We start from the raw sequence: 26,560 nt of genomic DNA, 5'->3' as shown, positions 1-26,560 counted from the left end.
TTACATGTTTTTCATGTCGATAAACACAAACACTGTATTTTATTTTGAATCAAACATCAAACTGCTGCTGCAGATACTCATTAGAGAAAAATAGGTCCTGACAAGGGCACCATTAGTCCTACAAGAGTAAGGTTGCTATGTATAACACATTGTCCAGCTGTTTTTTTAACAAGCATTCATCGTGGTGAATATCTTTCACTGTAGCGTGAGACAAGGAGCTTGTGTTCTTGTGAAACAGTCGCTTATTTAAATCCCCATAAAAGTCTTTTTTTTCACTTTACACAATAAGCAATATAGAAAGCAGGCATGTCAAACATTTCATATGGTGGGCCTCATACAACCCATTTTAATCTTGAGTGAAAATCCCCTCTTTGTCAGTCTGAAGACGTTTAACTGTACATTTAATACCATTTAATAGAATAAAAAGAAATGCAATTTCAACAATATGTCTCGGTTTTTTACAGAAAATTACAGAAAAAGTTCTGGTAGCTCATTGATAGTAATTCACATTATTTCCCATACTGAAAAAAGGAAGTTTTCTGTTATTGCTTATCTAATTACTTTGATGTAGCTTGAATGCAAATGGTGGCAGTCGTCAGTAAGAAAATATTGTGAGAATACTATTTAAAGTCCAAAAAACATTATCCAGAAGCTTCCACCTGGCTGGACTGTAGTCTTGGTCCCCGGGCCTTATGTCTGATACACCTGATGTAGACTGATAGTTATAGAGTTAGTGATCTTCAGAAACACTGTGGATGGAGACAACAGTTTCCAGCATTTGGCTGATATTTATGCAAAGATGCTGGTTTCTTTAAGTCGTGTATCACTGTTTTAATTATTCCTGTCCAATCTATTACATAAAACTGAAAGAGAAGCTTCTTCTAGACCACAGCTGATGTGCACAAACCATAACTTTCATATCACGCATCACAAAGTCACGTTGTTCTTGCTTTAGCTCATCAGTTTAAATCCCAGCTGTGATCTGTCAGGTGTTTTGTTTTTTTTGGCCACACTTGCATGTATGAGATTGGTATTGAGAGTCTTGTCTGGCACTGTCATATATGCTATAGTTATATATAGCCAACAGCATCAAGTAGAGAGAGACTGGGTTTGTTTGTCTAATTTTTTGGCAAGAATATACAGTGACGTGAAATAGAGATTGTTCACAAGACTGCACAGTCTTCTGAAAGCTTTCTTTTACACAAATTAAGTACACCCTCATTGCTTCCTTAGGAATTAAGATGGAAACGAGCAGCCAAGTGCCACCGCTCAAATACAGATGATAAATTGATCATCAGCTCCTCTATAAAAGCAGAGGTTTTGGCAGTTTGCTGGTCTGAAGCGTTCAGTTGTGTATTAACAGATTGCCAAGGAGGACCAACATCAGCAGTGATTTTAGAGAAGTAATTCTTGTTGCTCATCAATCTGGGAAGAGCTATGAGACAATTTGCAAACCATTGTTTGTCCACCATTCTAGAGTAGGAAAGATTATTCACAAATGGAAAACATTCAAGATAGTCACCAGTCTTCTCTAGTGAGGATGTCCCTGCAAATGCATCCCAAGGTCACAGAGAAATGTCAAAAAAATCCAAGAGCTATGTTAAATGTTAAATTTCAAAATGGTACAATTAGAAAAAGATGAACAAGTATAGCTTTTCTGGAAGGTTGCCAGAAGAAAATCTCTTCTCTCTAAAAAAGAATACGGCTGCACAGCTAGGCTTGCAAAGTTGTATCTTAACAAACTACAAAATCTCTGGGATAATGTCCTCTGCACAGTCAAGACCAAAGTGGCCATAATGTTTGACGAAAACCAAACACGACATATCGACACAAAGAAAGCTTTCACAGGACTGTGCAATCCTGTGAAAGCTTTCTTTTTTACATAACTGTAAATGTAAAACCTTTTGAGATGTATCTTTTCATTTCCCTCCTATTTGCTGAATTAAGCTTTCAGCTCAGATCCTCTTATTCTTTTCAGAAACATGAGGATGAGAGTGAGAGTTGGTTGCACCGACAGGTATGTGATGAAAGATGGAGAAGTCTAGTTGGCTAAAAAACAGACTCTTTTTTTTTATTCCGTGTGTGCATGAACAAGTAAACAGACAAAGATATAAAAAGCCCTGCAGGCACGTTTTTGTAACTTCTCTCCTCTCTTCAGAACGAGCCGCCGCTCTTTTCCAAAGATGGATACAAGTTCTTCTTCACCAGGGCGATCCCTCAGGGTGGCAGAGGAAAGTTTTTCCACATCTCTATGTCCACATCTCTGGTACGTAATGTTAAACCTTTGCTTGTAATATTTTTCCTTCGTCCTGTTGCGTGAGTGTCTAATTTGTGTTACTTCCCTTTAGCCCAACACTAGCACAGACATACTTCAGTCCCTAACTTCTGGAGACTGGGATGTGACCAGGATCTTGGCCTACAATCATGAAAGAAACCTCATGTAAGACCTTAAGATGCTTTCACATTTTTAAATGCAGTCCTGGCTCTCTTGTTATCTGACAGCAGTGTTCGGATGATTCACAGTTACTTCCTGAGCACGGAGGATGACCCCAAACGGCGGCACTTGTACAGGTAGCGCTTTAGTTAAAGTCATCTTGGTGATTTTTTTTAAGTGCTGCTTTAAGTGTACATTATTTACTCTGTGCCATCCTGCAGTGCTGACACAATTGCTCCATTCAACCGCTGTTGCTTGTCCTGTGAGTTCAAGTGCGGCTATATGGATGTTTCATTCAGCCACGACATGCAGTACTTCTTGCTCAACTGTAAAGGTGAGCGTCCTTTACCTTGAATCACTTGAGAAATCTTGGACTGAAGGGTTTTACATAACAACACTCCTGACAGCGAAGGCCTCCTAGGAGACTCAGAGAGCGTGTTCAGTAGAAAGTGTAATTGAATTAGTGCTCCATGTCACGTAGAGAGCTTATATCGAACTGGATATTAGCAGATAACCTCAAACCACTGCAGGATCCTCCTGATTAGCAGTAAGAATAAACAGCTCGTCTGACTGCCTGCAAACAGTCACGTGAGTACTAACAGAGGCTGTGTGGCTTTCGGCGTTTGTAGCGTTTATTATGCGAAGAAAGCTCAGTGATTAGCTGTTGTTTAGTAGTAGAAGTCTCTTGTGTTCCTTAGAGACACTCTGGCAGAAAAATACAATGACACTTTTTGGCTTCAACACTGGACAACATCATCAAGGTTTCTATGGAAGCTGATTTGTTTAAGGGGATCACATCGGAAAGGAAAAGTGCCAGTGGCTTTCTTCATTAATTGGATCTTTGGAGAGTAGCTCCATTGTGAAATAATAAGATACTTCCTCATGGGACAGAAGTAGATTATTAACTGCAGAGCTGGCTGAGAGTGCTGTTTTAAGATTATTCTGCTACAGAGGGTTGGGTTTCGGTGGCTTTATTATTGCCTTCCTGGAGGCATTTGAGCCTTTTATCAGCATCTTGTTATGTGATATTTTATCATGCTTATCCAATAACTTCTATTATTACATTTCCGTTAGCTGATCATTTTTCCCTGCATTGTTCTTTGTAGGACCAGATATACCGAGTGTGGCTGTCTATAGAAGTGAGGATAAAGAGAGTAAGTGTACGCCTGCATCGTCTACAACACGTCTACAAATATGTTTAATGATAAATACATTTGGACTTGAGAATTTGTAACAAGTTTTTCTCTTGAACTGCAGAGGTGTTTGACGTGGAGACAAATAAAAGACTAAACAACACACACAACAACATGCAGATGCCCAGAGTGGAGTACAAAACCATTGACATAGAAGGCTACAGTAAGTGTGCCTCTGTGTAACCCAACGTGCACCTAATTATTATTTTCTAAAGTCATTAAAGATGTATGATGTACAATTATTCATCCCTTGAGAAACAGCAGTTCAAAGAAGTGATGATGAGTGGTTGTAAAGTCTTGACCACAACTGTACACTGTAATTAGATAAGAAATAGGAAGGTCTGTGTTATAAGATTCCCACTGATCCTGTCTTTTCTGTTCTAGCTCTGACGATGCAGATTCTGAAGCCAGCTGGATTTGTAGAAACAGCTACCTATCCATTACTGCTGCTAGTGTGAGTATAAATATTATGTGTGGTCAGGATGGTTAGAAAAAGAGAAAATACCCAGTGAGTAGCAGTTCACTGGATCAAAATGCCTTGTTGACATCAGATGTCAGGAAACTAGGTCTCGATTTCTGCTGTGACAGAAATCAAGACCAACCCAGTACTAGTACCTAATGAAGTGTCTGGTGAGCATAAGTTCTGCAGTTAAAACTGACTTTACTTAATGTTCAAAGGAGAACATTAGTGCATCATTTTAGTACTGCACCTTTAGTACTGTATTAAACCCCAAAACACCGGATCCTAGGCCGGCCATGCACGTCATTGTTTTGTTTTAAGAGGCCAGTATTCATTAAAATTCTGCCCAAACGATCCCATTTCCCTAGTTTGGAAGTGATTCTTCAGGCTTCAGTCTAGCCGTAAGCTTTTAAATCAGACTCTGGGAACAACATGAATGAACAAAACACTGATAACTATTTCAAATGCCTGACTTGTTATAGGATAATAAATAACTTTTCTACATAAGCTAGGTCATTTTTTTCACCTCAGCTCAAAAGTTTCTTTGCACTACCATTCTACCATTTTTCAGCCTTCATGTCAGTAACAAGACGTTTTGGATATATCAAAAGTGTCCCCGACTTTGCAAGGTGTTCTTTTGTGTGTGTGTGTGTGTGTGTGTGTGTGTGTGTGTTTGCATTTCAAGCTGATAAATATTTACCCTTTCAAACTCTTGCCATCAGTTTTTAACAGGAGTCGTTATTCCTTAAAGGTACAGTACATCATTTTAAAAGGAATATTTAACTCATAACGAAGCAATGATTAGTGTGTAAGAAGCAAGAAAACTAAGCTTAGCAGTACATTAAAATACATAGCAGTGGGTTTGTGGACGTCGCCATGTTGCCCGTCATCTTGAATCCAGTGGACATCCAGTTGACAGGATGGACATATACGTTCCGTCTAATCGCATTTTATGTATGCTGCTAAAGACTAGCCTCATATGTAGTACACTTTATAACTGACATTTAATTTAAAGATTACAAATTAGTTCCTTACTGTAACTAACTATGTATAACTATGTATTAATTGCTTTACCTGTATATTTTCATCATCTCTCTCTCATGTCTGACAATTACAGTTTACAACAGCTGAGCAATTACAGCAGCTGCTTATAAGCTAACATTACACCAGCTAATGTTAGACTCAACTGTCCTAAAAACTTTCTCTGTGATAACCAGTTTGATTAAATTCTCAAATCATATGAGAGTTTCATTTTTTAAGTGTCTCGGTCCAACAATGTTAGATAACCTTCAAAGAAAATTTCACTAACACTGGCTAACAGCAGCTAACAGCAGCTAAAACTGGCTAACAGCAGCAAAAACAGCAGCACTTACTAAGAAAAATTAAGGATATCCTCAACAACTCACCTCAGTATCAACAGAAGTTACAGTGGACTTACAGCCTACACTCACTACAAATGAACAGCAGCCATTGTTGTTTGTCCTACTCTGGCCATGCTAGCTAGCTAGGATTATATGCATTTGAATTGGGAGAGGTACAATAACAGAATACAGTTGACTGCAATCTACTGACATTTAATGGTGAAGAGAAGCAGCTGGAGTGGGAAACAGTTTACCTAAGGCTGAAATAATCCCTATTGATTTTCTATCACTAAATCAAATGTTATTGCTCCAGAATAAAATAACGTGAATGTTGTGCGCTATATTTTACATGTCTAAAAACTGCAATATTTAAATATTTGTGGTCATATTTAAGGGGTTATGGTGTTGTATTGGACTTGTTAAATTCAACAGTGTCCCTTTTATTCTCTTTGTAAGTGTTTTGTAAAAGATCTGATTATTCAAAGTTCCCTTTGCGGAATTAATTTTCTCATTTTTGTGCCAACCAATAATAATGCTACTACTACACCAGGCTCTGAGATATTAGTTGAACTTATTGTTTTCCATCACGCTGTGTGCTTCTCTCACAGGGATGGGACCCCCGGCGGGCAGATGGTGACGGAGCAGTTCCAGGTGGACTGGGCCACCGTCCTGGTCAGCAGCTTCAGCACAATTGTCGTCCGCTTTGACGGCCACGGCAGCGGATTTCAGGGCACCAACCTCCTCCACAAGGTCCACAGGAAACTGGGGAAACTGGAGGAGAGGGACCAGCTGGAGGCACTCAGGTCAGACTCAGAAAAATGAGCACAGCTTAAAAACTATTTGGTCATTTGGCTTTTGTCACTTTCATTATTGTTGGGGGGGTTTGTTGTTTTTTTCATTTTCAGGCTGATATCTGAACAGTCTTACATCGATAAGAATCGAATGGGAGTTTATGGAAAGGTAAGAAGACATAACAGTCAGATGTACTGTTAAACCTTTACTCACCTCTGTGCCTTTATAAAAATACAGCCCGCCATGAAATTATTTTCACATACTGTATCTGTGTCTCCCTCTTCTCCAGGCCTATGGTGGTTATTTAGCAACTTTGCTTTTGAGCTCAGAAGAATTTAGCCAACTTAAATGTGGAACAGCAGTTTCCCCCATCACAGATTTCGAGCTTTATGGTAAAACTTTACAGTAAATCTTCTGCTAAGTGAGTCTTAGATCTAAAAGGTACCCAATCTTTCTAACCCTGGTTTTCTTTATTGCAAAATGCAGCATCTGCATTTTCGGAGCGATACCTCGGCGCCAAGACAGACTCCCGAGTTTACACAGTAAAGTATCCACCCTTTTTTCTCCTCTGCTTCAGAATGCTTAGCTCAGACAATGAGTTGGGGGGTCTTTATAAAAGAACGTGTTAATGACATGGTGGAGTTCCCTCTGTCTCTTTCCTCCAGATGGCAAATTTAGCACACAGAGCGGGTCAGCTGCTGGAGAAACAGTACTTAATAATTCACCCGACTGCTGATGGTAGGACCCAGTGCTTTCTTTTTTCTAAATACCACAGTAAATATGTGTGTGCTCAGAGTCTAACTGCAATATCATCTTCGCCACCACAGAAAAAGTTCACTTCCAGCACACAGCCAAATTCATCAACCATTTAATCAGCGAAAAGGCCAATTACACTCTGCAGGTGAGCCACGGTGTCTGAAATCACTGGTGTGAATAAAAGTGTGTGTGTGTGTGTGTAAATGGGCTGATGTTGTGTGAAGAATGCTCTCAAAATCTCTTGAGAGAAGTAACTAAGAGTTATTTTCATTTCAGATTAATTTGTGTATTATTCTTTCTAATTTTTCCCATTTTAGCTTGACAAATAACTTTTTCTTAGTTTTGCAGATTGAAGAACTGTTCAGTTATTTACATGCAGTTTATGTTTATGCACAGTGTCCCAGTGCACAGTCAGATATTGCTGTTTTGCTGTTTTTTCCCCACAATATCATGATTAGTGTTGTTGTTGTTGCCTGTATACGTGCCAGAAAGGCTTTCTAATAAATACAGTGTATAAGGATAAAATAAATAATAAAATCCTCCTGTAATTTTTAGTAATAGCTTCTTGACAAGCCACCGTTTCACTGAGACCATTTCTGGATGAGACTTTGGAGAACAGATACAACGGTAGATGGATCAGCTGAAGGGTCAGATGTGTCGCTCAGGTCCTATGCCGGGTCTTTGCTGGATTTTTTTCCCATGTATTTCTTAGAACATGACTTTCAGATACTGTTTGTCTGCTGTAGACCTCTTTTTTTGTTTTGTTTTTTTTAAAGTCTACCACGTCTTCTTTTGTCCTCCACTTCACACAGCACACAACACTAAGATATGCCAAGTATTTATCTAACAGCTCTGACAGTCAAACTGTGTTGTCTTTGATATTTTTCATAGATTCTAATAAAGAAATGCAAACAAATTATGGAATTTTGTGACAGGCTGCTATTAACAAAGTGCATAAAGATACCATTTTATTCTTTGTTAGGCTGTTGACTTTCTGTAAACACAGGTTCATCCCTTGAGTTCGGTGTCTTTTTTATGCTTGAATTATTCATGGTTCAGCGTTAAGTGACTTATCAAACTAAACAACATTACTCTGAAAATGATCAGGTACAAAGGCTGCAATGAAAATGATTGAAATGTCCAAGAAAAACCTCTTTTCATCCACTTTCATGTGCATTTGTCACTCTTTTACACTTCAGCGCTATGCTTTAGTATTTTTTTTTCTCAGAAATGCTACAATGCCCCCACACTCCTGTCTATCTTCACATTTTCATTATCCAGTGAAAAAACATTATTAAAAAAAGTAATAATAATATGATTTTGAGTGAACGACACGAAATCAGCCTCACCATACTGTCTCTGTCAATTTCTCCATCTTTATCTGCAGATCTATCCAGATGAAGGACACTTCCTACACGGTGAGGGGACACAGCAGCACCTGAGCCAGTCCTTGGTCAACTTCTTCGAGGAGTGTTTCCGGCTACCAGAGATTCTGACAGACGACCAGCAGGAAGAGAACGAGGACAACAGTTAAACTTTGATCCTCTGAGCAGCCCCGGCCAGATACTACAGCACAATATGCAACAGATTTTTTGTTCCATCCCAGTAAATCCGCACCACCTGCTCTCAAATCTGATTTTAGCTCCAATGAAGTGCAGCACCTGCATGTGCAAAAAGGGCCTCTGCCTACATCCCTTCTCCTCATCTCGTGCTGGCTGCTGACAGGGAAACCAGTCAGATAGAGGCTGAATAAATCTCAGATGCGAACAGTCATGTCTCTCTCTGATTAACGGACTAGTGCTCCCTCTGGTGGACTAATAGAGGATCAACAAAACATCCATTCGGCATTGCGTCTCCATTACAAAACAGGCACATTAATCCAGTGCTTCGCGGCACCAAATATCCCCCACCTGCGACGATAAGCTCATCATGTTGAGATTTAACTTTTAAAAGTCTGCCAGTTTCTCATAACCTTGCCAACTAACTTACTGATTATTGTGTTCATGAGTATGATTATTGGTACTTGTTTCTCAGAATTTCTCTGTTCAGTGTCTTACAGTTGTACCGTGTCGGAGTGGCTGTCTGGCTGCGTCAGTCTTTAGTTGCTTTACGAAACAAAGGCACAATGTTTAACTTGTGTTGTACTCCAAAAAAATGTATCTGTACAAAAATGGTGTGAAATTTTCCTCTTCATATTTCCGAATGAACCCTTTTCTTTTTTCTTTTAGTCCCTGTGCCTTACTGTGGGTGACGTGTTCATGTTAGGAGCCCACACGACACTGAAAATGAGTAAATATGGAAAAGGCTTTGTGTGAATCAAGGGGCACATTTAAAACTTAGGAAGAGCTGAATAGAAGACAACCGTACGACTGCTGGGGAGGTGTTACACTAACACAAAACCAACGATATTTAGTTTGCAGTTTCTTGATATTTGCCATCCAAACTGGCGTAGTGGTGAAGTAACTATACCGTTTTTTTTATTATTATTTTGTGGTTTACTTTGACGACTTTGTGTGTTCTCTCTCCTCATATCACTTCTGTTGTCAGTGGTTTCTAGTCAGCTGATGTACAAAGTGTATAAAACATCTTGAGTCTTTATGTTGTATGTGCAACTTGTATATAAAGCATTTTGAAACTTATCTTTTCTTTGGCTTAATTCATGACCTTACCTTGACAACTACAAGCACAAAGGCAAACGATGACAACCAGGTTGGGTACGAAATAAACTTACTGGCCACTACATTACTACCCGTTGCCCCTTTTGATCCACACGGACATGACAGCGTCACAGTTTTTTGCTTATAAGAGTGGTAACCAGTGTGGTCTTCTGCTGCTGGACCCAATCTGCTTCAAGGTTGGACATGTTGTGCATGCAGAGATGCTCTTCTGCACATCTTTGAGTTCCCGTTTTCTATTCCTGTCCACATGCCTGAGTTGTGTCATGTGATTGTTTAATATTTGGATTAAACAGTTGAACACATACTTATTGAAGTGGCCAGTAAGTGTATTTTACTTTGGTTAGTGTGCCAACCCAGGAAATAGCTGTATAAGCAAACAAATACCAACCAGGCTCCATGCTAAATCACCATCTTAAAAAAAAGCTCTGTTAAGTTTGACAACTGAATGCGTTTGTACAAGTTTACAGTGAAGCAGAATGCACATTGAGGGGAATTCAGCCATAAATGATTTTACTTGTTGCCTCACTGCTAAATGTACATTCAATCTGGTTGATGTGGTAGGAGTTGTCGATTTTCAGAGATATAATGGAACTAATGCAAAAAAAGAAGAAGAAAAATATGCAATGTCTGGTTTTTTTGCTTTTTTTTTTTTTTTTTAAAAAGGGTACCAATTCTTCTTTTTGTAGGAAACATTTCCCCTACAAACTACTAAAAATGAGAGCTTCTTCATACACTGATCTGCCTGATAAATGCAGTAAAATGAACACAGTTCCTGCTTAAACATTGTTCATTATTTTTGGAAGCTCTGTGCACAGCAGAGCATGTGCCCTTTACATCCATTACATTCCAGAGAAGGCGGACATTTCTACAGCCAATATCTGCAAAACTGGACACTGCAGACAGCTAAACAGCAGCAGAAGGAAAACATGGCGAGTTTGTAGTGAGCGGCCCAATTAAAAGGCAAATTTCAGACAAATGTTTTAACGCTACATGATTAGGATTAAATGTAATCATTAATATTGATTCATACTTAAAATGATTTGAGAGCTTAAACATATTCACAACTATTTAAGTTGCATTTCCCCCTTTCAAGATTTCAGTGCTTTGGACCAATCTCGCTTCCATCATACAAAGTGGTGAAGAGGGGGGGGTAAGAAAGCGAAAATCGATATTTGCCATTGACAAAATTTTATTTCCAGTGTTTCAGGAGTCTGTGCACACCCCCTTACAATCAAGAGGAACACTGCACTGATACAAACAATCCAGCTCAATGAAGTGCCCTCCTCCTGCAGGGAACCTCTCATCACAGAGAAGTACCAAACTGCCCACAACACCCACACAGGCCTCGAGATGATCATCCTCATCATCGCCATTGTTGTCATTTCTCAATACTGTACTTAAACTTGCAATCTGATGGAAATGAAAAATAAAGCAGCTAAAACATGGCATTTATATGTACATTTAAGTTACTTATTTTACAATGAATATTTAAAATTCAAGTTCTGTTAAAATAAAAAAAACAAAAAACAACAAATGAAAAAACAGGATAAAGTATGTATAAAACATTAAGACCAGAGTGGAATGCCTAAGGAATGGAAGCTCGGCATTTTCTTAACCTGTAGAATGACTTAGAGTCAACAGTAAAAAATGTCATTCACAGTAACATCTTCGTGTATCTCAACAAAGACAATATGGCACCCTTAACATTTCATTGTGAGGCACTTTCTTTAGTGAAGAAAACTTGATCTTTCTGGTTCGATTACCCATTTCCTTCTTTGCCCAACTCTCTCTTCGTTGCAGTTGCTGACAGACGTGTGAACTCCAAACACTAAAACATAGCTTGCATCAGAGGGCTGTTGTTCACTGCTCTTTAAACCACACAGCAGGGATGAGTATGAACTATATTTTCCATTTGCATAAGACCAGTGTCTCCTTGTCACCTTTGTACCTTTGGAAAGGCCCCTTTGACAGCAGACGGCTTGTAGGCAGTCATACACACATGCACACACACACACACACACACACAGTACCAAAAAACACAATTCAAGTACACAGAAAAATAGGGATATGTACACTTTAGAATGAAACACAAGCATCTAAAGCTTTTAGTCAGTATTACAGCAAGTATGTCTGTACATTCTTCATTTGGTTACCGACAGACTCACTGACTTTGAACACTGTAACTTTCTTTACGCAAAAATAGTTACTCTGCAATACTAAAAATCTGCACTTTTCCACTACTTCCTATTCATCCTAAGTCAGTTCATCCTTAAAGCCACTTAGCTAAACCTTTAAACAATCTTAAATTGAGTGTTCACACTTCCTTGAACGTACTTCAGACTCGTTTCACGGGCAACAGGTCCTTTCGATCTTTAGCACATCTGGGACTTGTACAAGGAGGGTTGAAATCCTCCTCTTGGGCCATCCCAAAGTCATTTTTAATATAAAAAAGAAAAAACAAACAAAAACAAAATGGAAAAAAAAGATAACATTTTGTTCCATGCCTTAAACATGAGCAAGCTCAACAATTCCTGTGTGCAGTAATTCTCTTTTCACAAGCATACACACACCACTTAGACACACACGCCAGACATTTTTGTACAACATGCTCATTCACTAGACATTGGTCACACAATAGACACTACACTGACAGACTCCCATATACAGAGACACACCTGACAGACCAAAAACACACACAGCCACACGCACACACAGCTCTCACAGGTACTGATAGAAGCGCGAATGGACCACCTGGGAACTGGTGAGTTTATGTGGGTGAGCGGTGGCCGAGAGGCTCAGATTTTTGCTCTGGGGGAAGTCCCCGTTCAGCGCCTCAGCAGGATGATGTGGGGGTTCAGAAGAGGACGAGGCTCCGGGGTTCTGCTGTTCAGAGAAGTCCAGACTGACCTCGGGATTGCTGGATCGGTGGCGCTCGCGGGCGATCCAGTCCCCGATTGAGAAGTCCTGAGAGCTGCACTTAGGTTTCAGCCGGTCCACAGCTGAGAGCTCCGACCGTGAGCCGATGTGAACCTGCTGCGGCCAGTCTCCCAAGACTGACAGCTCGGCAAAGTCTCTCTGCCCGCCCATCGTGTGTCTGCGTCTGATGTTCTTCTTCTTACTGCGGCCCTCTGAAGACTGAATCCTCTGGCTGCCCACACCGAACATGTCATCCACAGACATTCGCATGCGTACCTTCAGTCTGTCTGTGATCTTCAACTTCCACGTGGGCTCTCCTTTGTCCAGCTCACTCCGGGACGCAGTGCTGAGGTTTGCGGTGGAACGACCCTTAACTGACCCCGAAGAGCGTGACGGTCCAGTGGAATCTTTATCGCTACGAGCGCCGTCCAGAGAAGACTCGCTGTTGGTTTTCTGTTGGGCGGCTTTCTTTCTTGAGAGTGTGTCGCATTCGATGAGTCTGTGTGAGGGGAGGGGTCGAAGGGTTTCCTGTGGTTCTCGCTGGTCGGCTTTACCCACAGTGAACACTGACAAGTCACTCTCGCTGTCCGTCTCCATTGCCCTTCCTTCGCTGATGAGCTCGCTTCTCTCATCATCAGCATCTTCTCCGCCCCTGCTCTCAGACACAGACTGCACTTCGGGACTGAGGGTGCTGAGCTCAGCTCCAGTCAGGAAAGTCATGGAGGATGTGGTGGAGTAGTCTGAGGTAATGGAGCAAACCTCCGCTCCCAGCCCGCTGGGACACATCTCTGCTCCCAGGGCACACACCGTCTTGCCACGCCTCATTCTGGGCACTGATGCTTGAGAGCTGGTGCTGTTCATCGTTCCGAGGTCAGACACCGTGTCATCATAGTTTGATGGCGGGTCCGTGAGAGAGGACTGGTGAACCATCGGCATGCGGTAGCTGAGGTCTGGGGAATGTGTAGGAGAGGGGTAGGGGGATCCAGTCTGAAGGTTGGAGGAAATGCGTTTTGGAGGCAGGGAGGGAGAGGGCTGTGACATTGAGCTGTTAGAAAGATATTCTTTCCTGTTGGTTTTGTCCAGCTGCTCCTCAGAACTGTTCTTTTCCTTCTCCTTCTCGCTGGTTTCATCTGTCTGCTGCTCCTCCTCCTCCTCCTCTTCGGTCCGACTGTGCGGGGACCACAGAGGATGCTGTTGGCTCTCCTTTGGTAGCTCCTTCTTTGTAAACACAGGGTCCAGGTCATCATCTGAACTGCTAGGCTGAACTTTTTCCTTGGGCTTCTTGCGTTTGCGGTTAACGAAGAAGGAGGAGCGAATCAACTCTTTGCTACACTGATCCTTCCCTGATCCCCACAAGCCCTGATGACACACATTAAAACATCATTAAAACTGGACATCAGACCATAAAACTAGCTCAGACACATGAATGAGAAAACAGAAACACAAAGGAGCACATTACCTTTGATTTGGAGGTTTCACTACATGCTGAGTCTGCATTAAAAACAAGAGATTCATTAGTAAAAGTCTCACATCTTAAGGACAGTCTCAAAGCAGACAATATACAGAAAGAAGAGGCAGATTCAAAGTTTGCTCAGAGTGAAAGTGACAAGATACAATGGATTTAATGAGAGCAGTTACATGAAAGCAGATGATATGAGAGAGAGAGAGAGAGAGAGAGAGAGAGAGAGAGAGAGAGAGAGAGAGAGAGAGAGAGAGAGAGAGAGAGAGAGAGAGAGAGAGAGAGATATAGCTAAGCTAAGCGGTATATGAAAAAGTGGAGACGGCAGCAGAAGAGGCCTGAGATGAATAATGGGGGTGAGGAAGTGAGAACCTGGCGGTAAACCAAGACACAGAAAAGCAGCTCATGCTCGAGTATCGATGGATCGACGGCACATCACGAACAAACACGCCAGTCACAGAGCATCACATATAGCCACCAACCAGCTGTGGGCATTCTTTCCCAACTCAAAGACGTCACAGAGGAGAGGGAGTGATGAGTTTGCTCTGACTGAGAGACTTAAGGGGCCTGAGCTGAACAGATCAGTGAGTGTGTTTTGTGGTTGACACAACTTGCCGCGGGCAAACTTTAGTCTAACTTGCTCTTACTCCAAGCTGCATGAAATTCTACATTGCCCTCAACAAGTAGCCTGTCACTATAAAAGACATAAAAAGCCAAAAACATTTGCAAGACTTTCTCTGACTCAAATCATGCATACTGCAAGATAAGCAGGCTTTTTACAGAAATAATGCGGCCACAGGAACTAAATGCAGGAACAAAAGAAACCAAAACAAAACTTCCAATGAATCCTGTGTGAGTTAACACTGTATCGAAAATTTGAGATGTGGCATCTTAGTTCAATAATACGTTTTTAAAAAACAGGAGGCACTGTGAGGTGTCTTTGAGTGCAAGACTTAACTTTATGACCATATATTTCTGATGTTGAGGGTTTTTTAAAATCAGGTTTACCTATTTATAGATTTTATTACACATTAAACTGTTCATCACTGTGTATTCTTTAAACTGCAGAATAAATAAAGCTGAACTGAAATACATTTTGTCACTGGCCTGAAACTCACTGTTTTCTAATATTCCTACAGGCATGTAAAAACGTGTTGACTCTCTGCAGTCCAGTGAATAACCAAGTACACCCTTACTGCTTCAAATGGAATAAAAATGAACAGAAGCAGCTAGGTGGTGCTAACCGATTGCACTTTTTAAAATATCAATATGTGGTGAGCATCTGTATAAAAGTAGAAGTTTGGTAATTTGCTACCCTGGAACATTCAGGTGTTTGTTAATAAATCTCAAAACAGACAATCTTCTTAGGAGCAGACTTCCCAACAAACTCATCCCAAGGCCAGACCGTGCAATGCTCTGAGAAACTGCAAAAAACCCAAGAGCTACATCTAAGACTTTACAGGTCTCATACAGTTTTAACGTATCTGAGAATAAAAAAAACAGAAAAAAAGACTAAATGGGTATGGCTTTTAAGGTAGGAGTGCTGCATATGAACAAACCACAAGATTTCTGAAACAATGTTATTTAGACAGACAGGCCCAAAGTGGAGATGTTTGGACACAATGCATTTGGTGAAAACCAAAAGGCAGTATATCAGCGCAAACCAACTGTCATGCACAGTGGTGGAGGGATGATGATCTCGACTTGTTTTACAGACTGTGCACCTTGCAGTCATTGAGCAGACAATGAACTCCTCTGAATATCAAAGTATTCTAAACTCAAATGTGAGGCCTTTTGTCTTGATAGCTAAAGATGAGCTAAAACTACTGGACAATGATCCAGCAGCAAATCAGGTCCTTAAGAGAGCTGTACATAAATAAACACACAAACTGAATAAAGCTATGCTGCACAAAGGAGTGAGCCAAAATTCCTCCACGGTTATGTCAGAGACTGATGAAGTCTGAGAAATTTTTTTTTTTACTCCAAGTTATTGCTGTTATAGGTGGTTCTAAAAGCTACTGAATTATGGGCTGTACTTAGTTTTTCATATGACTGCACAGAGTCCAATAAAAACCTTTATCACATGACTAAATAATCGATTCCTAAAAGTTCCCATGTTGTAACAGGACTACCACTATGATAATGCTGTTTTAAGTTAGGTTAAAATGTTGGTGTGTATTTGTGGGTGTGTGTGTGTGTGTGCAGAGCGTGGTTGGTAGAAAGACTGTGAGAGAGACATGCGGCTGTGACATTATGTTACAGGATATGAGAAAATGTTGGTCTGTAGTTGACGATGTGACATTTTAAAATACTGAAGATTTTGAAAGAATGACATCACAGACAACAAATAAAAAACAAAAACAAAAAAAACTACATCTTCCTAACGGGAACTCCATCCAGTGCTAGCTGAAAGCCTGAGTGCCTCTGCTTCAGTAAGTTGCTGACTACTACTCCACCTGGGAGGTGGCTGTGTGTGTTTTTTGTTTGTGTGTAAACGCATGTGTGCTGGGGAACATCCAGCTCAGTCCCAACACCACGACCCCCACCCTCAGACATCATGACAGATTATGCCACATGACCGGGAGAGAACCTGAGGTTGACCGTACCATGCTACTTGTCCTTGCGATCAGCTTAAGAAACAACAAGAGACAGCAGAAGGGCTTTCAGAGAGAGAACAGCAGCATCGCTCTGTATCCCCTCATTTTAGGGTATTGGTTTAAATATGAGACGTGCACACCACAGGAAAAATGACAAACATCGACTTCTCTTTCTTTCTTTTTTATCTTTTTTCCTCCTTTCGCCCAAATTTAAAAGAGCTGCGGGTTTCTGCAGACTAGGCAGCTACACTGGGCACAACACTCGTCCTTCTTCCTACAGTCCCAGCTGTCCATCACTGACAAAACAGAGTCCATCAGTGACATCATCGAGTGATAGACGCCGCCCACTTGGCCTGTGTCAAGATTGGGTAATGTGTGAGTGCTGGACAGGGATAAGGGAGAAAAACAACACACTACATACAGAAGGGCACAGGTCAGAAGGGTTAAAACTTCCATTGTTTCGTTTTGTTTGTTAGATTTTCTTTGGGAAAGAACATGCCGGGATTATGTGAGAGACGAGGAGGAGGGGAAGAAAAGAACTGAAAGAAAAGGAGTCGTCGTCTCAACACAGGTAAAGCACAGGGAGAAAAAAATGACTTGAGCAAGAAAAGAAAAAGAAAAAAGAAGAGTAAAGCAAAGAAACGAACAAAAACAAAACTTGAGGACAGTTTAATTTTGGGCAAATAAACATCAACATCCAAACAAAACAGACTTTTATCCCAAAAAATAAACTAAATGATTGCAAGGCATTTTTCAACAATTTTCCAGTGGCTGAAGCGCAACATTGCATCCACTGAAAAGTTACTGAAAAAAACAAAACAAAACTTGCTTTAACAGAAACAAATAAAACTTGGCTGTTTAGTATTCGCTTAAAGCATATGAACTGAAAAACAAGGTATGGTGCTCGTACTTTTAGCATTTGCAATTGACACTCTACCAGCATTTAATCTTAAATAGGTCTTTACCACACAACTCTTTTAATCTACTATAATCTTAAGGAAAAATATTAATGCTGCTATGGCAGAAATTTGCTGTGCTGATGCTGAAGTGTGAAAAACACTGCTGCTAAGTTACCTGAGACTTCGCCAGGAGAGGGTGCAGTCCGCCCAATGTTGGAGAGCAGGTGGTCGATATTGGGCACAGGCTGAGACTGCACTGTACTTTCCTGCTCTGCTGTGGTCTGGAGCAACATACCGAAGGAAAAGAGTAAAAAGCAACTTAACACAATGCAAAAAATAGGGTTTCTATCTTCTACTGTAAAATAAAATCTGGGTTTATGACATTTGCAAGTTGTTCAATTCTGTTTTTACATTTTAAAGGTAATTCATAAACACTGTAGCTGCATGTCTTCAAAATCAACAACTAAACTGATCCACAGAACTGATAGACCTTTCATTTAATTTCCATTGAATAAAATAAGGAAAAAGAAATGCTACATACAACAGGGTCCTCGTCACCATCATCAGCGAAGAACCAGTCAAACTGCTGAATAAGGTTCTCGACTATCTTGCACTGGTCTGGCATGTGGTTAACCATGTTAGTCATGTTGTCCTCAGAGGTTCTGACCAGGGTAGGGCCAAACACGATAGCTAGATTACGAGGCTCCATCTAAATAGATACAAGGTAAAAGTCACATTTAATGACATAATCCTCAGAGACACTGGATTAGCACAGGATTGAACGCACTGCATGGTGTTAACTAAGGGCATTAACACAGAGATCCTGTTGATGTTCATACCTTGTTCTTTTCACAGTTGTCAGAAACTCTTTTGAGGTGAGCACAAAGGAATTTCAGAGTTTCATAGTGATGAATTGGCAACTCACGGATCTGGAGGAAATGACCAAACAGGGGGCCAGTGCTCAGGATGAGGAGAATGCTTTATGGTAATAACTGTTCAAATAGGTTCCTCATATTTGATCTTTCACTCACCAGCCTCTTGAGCTCCTTTAATCTCTCCACTGAGTCTTCTATTCTGCTGGCTTCTATAAAATCTGCATACTTTTCTGTGAACAGATCCAGAAAACCTCAACTTACAATTGCAAAAAGAATAACCGCACAGGAAAAACATCATTATCCCAGAGATTTTGCAATTTATTCTTTATGACTTTAATCTTACCATTTGTAAACAGAGGTTCTGGAAGTTTTCTGAAAAAGGACTTCAATAAACTACTGATGACGTTAAGGTCCCGCCATTTCTGCAGAGTAGATCAAGGCAGCTTCAGGTTAATGCAGTTCTTGCATTACGAATCAATCACAGTGCAAAGATGTTGTCAGGGAAGTGGTGCGCTGTACTGTGCAACCTGACTGTCAGTCACTCACGTCTTCCTGGATGTCGATGTCATTCATGCCTTTGCTGTTGAGCTCCTCCTGCATGCTGGAGATGGCAGCGTTGTTCCCAGGGACCCTGTAGATTCCTGTGTACTCCAGACCTCTCTCCTCCACAACCTTGCAGCACACCTCCACGATGAGAGGAACATTCTGTACAAATTACATAAGAAGAAGAAAAAAAAAAAATCAACATCATGAACCATATCGATCAATCACACCACACACTGTTAGCTCCAGTGAATGAGTGATTCAAAGTGGATGTAAAGATGCATTTTATTTGTCTGGAAGAAACACATTTCATCTTCATCTGAATGATAATGAGCCCATCTTTAAAAAAAAAAAAAAAAAAAAAAAACCTGTGGAAACACAGCAGACCCACCTCGTTACTTTGTGCAGATGGACAATCATCAAGTCGGACACCAAAAGTGATGCCAGCTGGAGTCTTTTTCTCAAATGGCTTCCTTATGATCCCTGGAATGGCAATTTTCCAAGTACCTCTGTCCCGTGGTGGACTGGACTCATCTGACAGGTCAAACGTATACAAATTGAGGTTACATGCACTCTAACGACACTTAATGACACACCTTAACATTAAGAACTGGCAGCTTTACTCTTCATTGCCCTCTGCTCCTCTCCATTTTTAGGCAAATGGGGGCTATGGTTCTTACCATCTGTTTTGCCTCCAAGGAATGGCGTTTTGATGCTCAGCGAATGTCGGGCAGGCTTGGGTGAAGGTTCAGACCTGCTGCTGGGTGCACTGCTCAACAGCAAAATATTAAAAAAAAAAAAGTAAATAAATACACAGTCTAAATAAGTATTACAATTAGGTGGCCATACACTTAATACTGGTAGTCCAGTATTTTGGATCCCCCTCAGGGGTCAATGTAGTCCCTCATACCTCATGTTGTATTCTTTGATCCTTCGGCTGATCAGGTCCCGACTCACAGCTGCGTTCTGTAGCGAGAACAGACATAAACGGAAGACTTTAAAATAAAAATATATTGTTTCGTAATATAATACAATTTAATTATCGAGGTTTTACAATATTTTTGTAAATAAATATATATGATCATGTATTTATTTATTGTACAGATCAGAAAGGAACCTTACTGACTTCCTCTCAGTCTGAAATGGAAATTTCCCCTCACACCCTAACCAAGTGCCATCCGTGGGTTTTTTTTGTTCTGCCCAGGTAGAACAGGTTTCAAGTGACACCTTATTTTTGCTTTTGTTAACCATTTTGTAAATAACGGCTGTAATCCTCTCCATCTCACTGACATGTTCATTGTATTTTATTCAAAGACGAACTCTGGGTCTCTTTGTTGTTAACCTGATGGGTGTGCCGGTTGTTATTTTCAAAACTACAGCGTGCTGTAGTCTAAACTAGCACATGCTAGTGTGCTAAAAAAATAATGAGTACTACAGTATTATGTTCTGACTTGATAACAATTTTTTAATTATAAGACAGAAAAGCATGAGGCTAGCCAGGAGTTGGTGCACTTTAGGAAGTTTGGGGGAAATATAATCAAACCACTTAAGATGGCAGACTGGCTGTGAGAGATCAACTCATCATGTGGTCATAACCATCACTTGGCTCTGCATTTAAGCACACAACATTTGGTCTTACTACACACACACACACACACACACACGAACCTCTTCATCTGGGTTACTGTTTTTCTGAATGTCTTTGATCCAAGACAGCATGTCATCTCTCCCTTCTGCCTGAAACAAGTACTCGCAGTCTGAGGTGGTTAGTCGCAGCACATTCTTGCGTCTTGTATCGCTATAGGAGATGTCAATCAGACAGGCCTCGATGCTAATTCGCAGTGGTTCCTCCTCGGATTGCCCTGAAGAGCGAGACAGTGCATCTTTCCTGTCTTTGTACAGGGTCAGGGTGTGACCTTGTAAAACAGCATACATTTGCTTCCATGATCTCATTCCCCCACCAACACGCTATAAGAAAAGAAAGGAGATAGAGAGAGAAATGCTTAGAAACCATAACGTTAGTGATAGTTACAGTGTTAGATGAAGACATGAATGTAAAGAAATACCTTATTTTTATCTGTACTGAACTGCCTAAAGTTAAGCAACCCTTCTCTGGAAGAATCAGAGAAGATCACTGAAGAGGAGTCCCTTCGAGAGCCAGAATCCCCAGATGATTTATGCCCATCCAGAGCCTGCAAGTGTGAATATATGACAATTTTTTTCCTGGGATTATTAGCTGAAAGAAGATGGTGACATGAACTGTGGGAAGAGTCTGAGGGTAGAATGACATGCAGCCAAGATCTCAGAGTGGATTTAGACTGGGGATGTCAGTTTACAGGACAATATATGATATAAATATATAAACTTCTAAGGAAACCACATTGTGAAGAATATTCTAAGTTCCCAAATTAAAAGAAACAAAGACTGGTATCATCTGACCATCCTGTAACTTCCAAACTCATTTCCATTTATGATATATATAGAGATATATATATCATAAATCAAATCTCTAGTTTTTTTTTTTTCAAAAATACTGGTTAAAATAACCAACTACACGACTCAAAAGTGGGTTAAAAAAAAGCACAAAAACGCTATTCAATACCTTGACACAGTATAAAATGATGCAACTGATCCTAAATTTCCTCACCTTTCTCAGCCCCCTGAAGCTGGGCAAATGCTTACTGGAAGATCTCCTAAAGAAGTGGCACAAAAGAGACAAAATAAACAAAGGGGAAAAAAAAAGACTGTTCCTTAGCCAAATATATATATATATATATTTTGTTCAAGATGCACTCACGCCCTGCTTTCCTCCTGATAGATATCCAGACCCTCATCATAGGACTTGGACCGCTCAGTTTTGCTTGTTGAGTCAGACTCCAGCAAAGCACTTCGCAAGGACTCTACACAGTAACGGTGAAGTATGTATGCAACTTATTTAGACTCCAAATCACTGTTAGTAAGAGCTACAATAGGCCCTCAGATAAATGACCAATAGGATTAAAAAAAAAAAAAAAAAAAAAAGACGACAGTATTTACATTATTATTTTTGTTTGTTTGTTTGTTTGTTTTTTGGGGGTGGGGGGGGTGGGGGGGGGTGATTATTTGTGGCTTTCACCTTGGTCATGTGACAGCTGGCGTCGAATGGGAGGACATGGTGAGCCTTGACCAGAGGGAGCTGTGGATGGCGCAACAGATATAACAGCAGAGGGTGGAATAGGAGCAGCTTCCCGGTCAACGCTGGGGCTGACTGGCTCATCTATGAACACAAAGCATTTAGTGTGAACACACAGATGCAGATAAACATCATATATATTCTATAATATGATGCGTTTCCAACTTCAGTATCTGTCTGCAAGAATGTAGGACTGCTGCGCTATGACTCACTGATCTCTATCTCAATAACTATGATCTGTGGGATTTAGAAAGTTGGGGGGGGGGGGGGGGGAAGAATCACTCTTCACACATCACACATCGTCATCTAATGCCTTTTCCTTTTTAGCAGCAAGAAAGAGAAGGAAGTTTTTAATTCTCAAGTACCACCCACTCTTGGCACATCAAGTCTGAAACTGCTCAGAGTACAAAGCTGCTCTCGGCAGCCATGGGGCTTTTGGAGCTAAATTTAAAAGCAACTGTTCTAGTTAAAGCCTGAGCCCAACTTTGAAACGGGGCAACGGAAAAAGGATGTCACCATCCCCTTAAAAAGATTCTTCAGCTACTTTGCTAAAGTTGTTTCCATCACTAAATTTAAAGTCTTCCATCCTTTTCAAACATCTGATAAGCTCAATATAGGAGGAAGTAACACTTCTAATAAACAGCACTCTGCATGCAACAGCTCATACTCCTGACAGACAAGAAGAGGGTGGTTCTAGCTAATCCTAAGCAATTTTCCCAGAGACCCAAAATAATCTGCAGGACCTCCATGATGGAAATTTACTGTTTCCATGATAAATTCTGTCTATTTAAAAAGTCATCTTTTTAAATAGATGGAACAAATCTGATAGTTATTCAATAAAATTCACATTTTTAGCAGACTGATACAAGAGGTAACAAAACAGAATAGAAAGTACCAGCTACTACTGTCTAGTCAAAATAAGAAACTATATTATTTAAGTAAAGTGAATTTATCCCCGTTTCAGTCTGAAAACAAATCCCTTATAAGTCTTTGTTATCAGGTATTGACCATTTCTCTGAAGAACAAAACTCAACAAGCACAAACAACAGTAAAGCCCAAAACAAATGACGCAAAATCTAACTGCAAATAACAGCTTATCCCCTCTCACCGATCCCCTTTCTACCATTTTCTGTGATTTTTAGAGAGACACACGAAGAGGCAGACAGATGGACAGACAGATCATAATACATACATAAAGAGAGACAGATGGAGGACACACAAAAAGACCCAGAATGCAGAAAAGAAACAAAGAGAAAAAAAATTGTAATACCCGTCCCTCAAAAATTTGGGACGGGTCCTCTTAAAAATCAAAAGGTCATCCATCTGCATTTCATCAGTATTGTCTCTAGAAATGTAATAATAGCAATATCCACATTATTCCACAACATTAAACAGAGTGACTGTTCCCTTTATTTATGATTATTATATTAATGCAAACAATTACATTTTGACCGTTTTAATTCTCATCAGACTTAAATTCCCTTTTTAAAATGGCAGACACACATAGGAAAAAGCAAAACACTGCAAGAAACTTGACATACACTTGACATGTTCACAGTAAGATAGTTACTTTAGAGATAACAACAATTTAATCATCACAAAATCAATTTTGTGACTATTTAAGTGTAATGTATCTGTTTTGAAGGGAGAACATCCAAGAAAACAATGTATCAGAGAAATTCAATATAATCTAAAAGGCTTAAACCATCCTTCACTCTGCCCTGGTTAAATCAAACATCCCACAAACACACACTAAAAGCCGCAAAAACTGATTAATATCATCTTCCCAGGGAGATTAGTTTATCTGTAAACACAGCCTGCATCTCCCCACCGCTATATTTACACACACCAAATCAGATTAACAGTGAAACCATAGGTGTCAGTTAACCTGCAAGCATCGGAGTCAGCTTTCCATCCATCCACCACTTGTGAACTGATTTTTTATTAGTGCCTATAGTGCTAATGCTATTCAACCATCTACAGTATTGGTACTACTGGTCTGAACAATGTTACTACAGTCTGCGGTTGTTGCCATGACAACGAGCAGCAGCACAGCAGCAAGGCTTACTACGGATTCTCTTACCGATGAATGGAATGGAGTCCAGAGACTCGTCCAGGTTGCTGGAGCAGGAGGTGTTACACCGTTCCCCAAGGCGGCGCATTTGGATCTCTCGACGTGCATCGTTAGGAAGCCAACACGCCACCACATCGGCCGTGGAGTCACCTCCATCGTCATTGACAGCCAGGATGTAGGAGGGTTGCCGGAGGGGGCTGGGGTTCTTTCCAGATGGAGGCTTCTCCCTTAGAACCACGATACTCTCGGAGGGGCTTTGCCCATTTACTTGACTCTGGGAATCTGAGTGAGGTGGCTTGAGGATGCTAGGCCTCTGGGGCATCTCTTTGGGAGCAGAGCATGAAGAAGATCTGGGTCCTACCAATGCTGCATCTCTGCCTACCTCAACAGGTTGCATGGTTTCAGCCTGCACCCTGCTTTGAAGTTGCTGGAGAGCTTGGCCTGCAGGGCTAACTTTGCCTGAAACTCTTTGGTCAGCGAAAGAATGTTCAACACTTGAACTCTTTGCAAAATGTAAGGGTCTGTCAGAGAGCATGGGTGAAGAGCGAGTTTGAAGAGAATTGTGTCCTTTAGTATACAGAGAAGGGACTGGGGGCCCCCTCATACCGCCACTGTATCCCACAGAAGGCCTGTAGACCATGGCCTGCCTGGGAATGGCTTGCCTACTGAGCCTCGTACCTTGGTCTGCCCTTCCATATCCCCCTCTCCTGTCACTGGGCCGGGCCAGCTCTGCAGGGTCCACATAGTCTGTGGATCGGGCCCGGGATTTGTGAACTAGGCCATCTTGGGACACGCTTCGAGGGGGCCAGTTCCTTGCATTACTAATCCTCTCTGCACTGCTCATGCGATCCTGTGAGGCACTGCGAGGGGCAACTTGAAGGTGGGGTGGAGGTCCTTGGTATGACCGGTCATGGGAAGTACTCCTTCGCCGTATCACCTTAGGACCCCAGTCTCCCCGCATAACGTGATGAGTAGGGCCAAAGCTGGCCTGACCAGCAGCTCGTAAACTGTCCAGCCTCTCCTGGATAGTCCGACTACCATGAGAATGGATCCCTTTGTTGTCAATGTACTCCCTGTATGTCTGGTAAGTGCGCCAATCAATGCTCTGGTGGTTTCCTGGGTAGTTTGACACCTGAGCTCCATATGGAACCATTCCAGGACCACCGGGATAGACATCTGCCTTTCGAGGTTGAGGATACTGGGCCAGTGACCCAGGCCTCCCCCTAACAAAGGCAGGTTCCATAAATTCCATCCTGTGTGCTGGAACCATGCGCCCCATATGGGCTGTATTATGAGGAACTACCACTGTCCTCACACTGTCATTGCGCATGCACACTGCTGTTTGGCTCTTAGGATACGATGCCAGAGGTGGTGTTGGGGGCACAGTAACCTCCTTACGGTACCCATGGTCTGGAGGTGCTGTTGGCGCTCGGCAGACCTGCCCCACTGAGTCTGTCGGCTGGGCCATGCCCGTAGGCTTACAGTCTACTCTGGGGTAGCATACTGAAGGTGGATCAGGAATGTGACAGGCATTTCCGCTGTAGCTACTGTGGCCACGGAGGTAGGCATCCTGGGAGTAGGCCTAGAAACACAGCAACAGAGAAATGTTTATTACAGATGAGAACAAGTACCAATTGCAAAGTGTGCATAACGCACGTCAGTTTGATACTAGCTACTTACAGAGAAGTCAAGCGTGATATTACAAATGTTACTGCATGTATGTGTGTGGGCAGTGCATGTTGCAGTGTGAGTGAACGCGGAGGCGTTTCAAGCAGTTCAGCTGTGTCAATGCTCTTCATCTGCTCCTTATTTAGAATTCTCATGGTAATAACGTAGGCTAGTACAGTATATAAACCAAAGAAGAAAATTTTTAACTAAAAGAAACTTAATGTTTCCAACACATTATTTATTTATTTATTTTTAAATGGTACGGTGTGGTGTACTGGTGCTTCTACAACATTACAGCCTGTGTTCTCCAAGCTTGTGGTTACACAACAGCTGTCATTTTTAGTATAAGGGAAAATGTCTCGCCCATCCAAGAAACAAACATTTACCACAAACGCTAACACCAAAACATAATTGGCGAATGGTGCACAAGTCTACTGAACTTATTTAGCCCCAACAGTGACACTTTCTGTAACACCAGTATATTAATAAGCTAACCGACTGGTTTATGGGAACAAAATCGATAACATAAAAACTGTCATAAATGGACATAAATGCGGAAAGATAACCAATGTTTCCATTTACCCACCTCAGACTGACAGATTACAGCCTCAGACTGACAACCGGTTCCTATCGCTCACAGAGAAACTGCTATATTTATCCCCCCTGGTTATTATCCAACGTTC

The 26,560-nt window shown here is 41.2% G+C and overlaps 2 protein-coding genes across 10 annotated transcripts in view; one reads left to right on the top strand and one right to left on the bottom strand.

Annotated features, from left to right (window-relative positions):
• LOC146367648 (A-type potassium channel modulatory protein DPP6-like) overlaps window positions 1–9,635 on the top strand; it is a 93,828-nt gene extending 84,193 nt beyond the window's left edge. For all 6 annotated transcript variants that reach the window (XM_084913373.1, XM_084913374.1, XM_084913370.1 and 3 more), the window contains 15 exons: window positions 1,979–2,017; window positions 2,159–2,266; window positions 2,349–2,440; window positions 2,524–2,571; window positions 2,656–2,768; window positions 3,541–3,588; window positions 3,692–3,790; window positions 4,012–4,081; window positions 6,057–6,251; window positions 6,354–6,408; window positions 6,530–6,632; window positions 6,727–6,782; window positions 6,906–6,978; window positions 7,068–7,141; window positions 8,384–9,635. In XM_084913373.1, coding sequence (XP_084769499.1) covers window positions 1,979–2,017; window positions 2,159–2,266; window positions 2,349–2,440; window positions 2,524–2,571; window positions 2,656–2,768; window positions 3,541–3,588; window positions 3,692–3,790; window positions 4,012–4,081; window positions 6,057–6,251; window positions 6,354–6,408; window positions 6,530–6,632; window positions 6,727–6,782; window positions 6,906–6,978; window positions 7,068–7,141; window positions 8,384–8,530 — 1,320 coding nt within the window. In that variant the 3' untranslated portion in view covers window positions 8,531–9,635. The remainder of the gene's footprint in view (window positions 1–1,978; window positions 2,018–2,158; window positions 2,267–2,348; window positions 2,441–2,523; window positions 2,572–2,655; window positions 2,769–3,540; window positions 3,589–3,691; window positions 3,791–4,011; window positions 4,082–6,056; window positions 6,252–6,353; window positions 6,409–6,529; window positions 6,633–6,726; window positions 6,783–6,905; window positions 6,979–7,067; window positions 7,142–8,383) is intronic.
• A 1,210-nt stretch (window positions 9,636–10,845) lies between these two features.
• Window positions 10,846–26,560, bottom strand: part of arhgap21b (Rho GTPase activating protein 21b) — a 38,371-nt gene continuing 22,656 nt past the window's right edge. For all 4 annotated transcript variants that reach the window (XM_084913369.1, XM_084913366.1, XM_084913368.1 and 1 more), the window contains 17 exons: window positions 24,219–25,791; window positions 22,079–22,219; window positions 21,761–21,863; window positions 21,611–21,656; window positions 21,030–21,155; window positions 20,632–20,931; window positions 19,874–19,929; window positions 19,644–19,732; window positions 19,355–19,497; window positions 18,967–19,125; window positions 18,764–18,842; window positions 18,577–18,650; window positions 18,385–18,474; window positions 18,087–18,254; window positions 17,721–17,826; window positions 14,050–14,081; window positions 10,846–13,949 (listed from right to left, as the gene is read on the bottom strand). In XM_084913369.1, the coding sequence (XP_084769495.1) occupies window positions 12,393–13,949; window positions 14,050–14,081; window positions 17,721–17,826; window positions 18,087–18,254; window positions 18,385–18,474; window positions 18,577–18,650; window positions 18,764–18,842; window positions 18,967–19,125; window positions 19,355–19,497; window positions 19,644–19,732; window positions 19,874–19,929; window positions 20,632–20,931; window positions 21,030–21,155; window positions 21,611–21,656; window positions 21,761–21,863; window positions 22,079–22,219; window positions 24,219–25,791 (4,842 nt within the window). In that variant the 3' untranslated portion in view covers window positions 10,846–12,392. The remainder of the gene's footprint in view (window positions 13,950–14,049; window positions 14,082–17,720; window positions 17,827–18,086; window positions 18,255–18,384; window positions 18,475–18,576; window positions 18,651–18,763; window positions 18,843–18,966; window positions 19,126–19,354; window positions 19,498–19,643; window positions 19,733–19,873; window positions 19,930–20,631; window positions 20,932–21,029; window positions 21,156–21,610; window positions 21,657–21,760; window positions 21,864–22,078; window positions 22,220–24,218; window positions 25,792–26,560) is intronic.

Source organism: Perissodus microlepis, chromosome 18 (assembly GCF_051167445.1).
Source record: "Perissodus microlepis isolate ML-2025 ecotype Zambia chromosome 18, ASM5116744v1, whole genome shotgun sequence".
NCBI classification, from domain to species: domain Eukaryota; kingdom Metazoa; phylum Chordata; class Actinopteri; order Cichliformes; family Cichlidae; genus Perissodus; species Perissodus microlepis.
The sequence above is the reverse complement of the archived record's forward strand: the minus strand, read 5'-3'. Positions and strand labels throughout refer to the sequence as shown.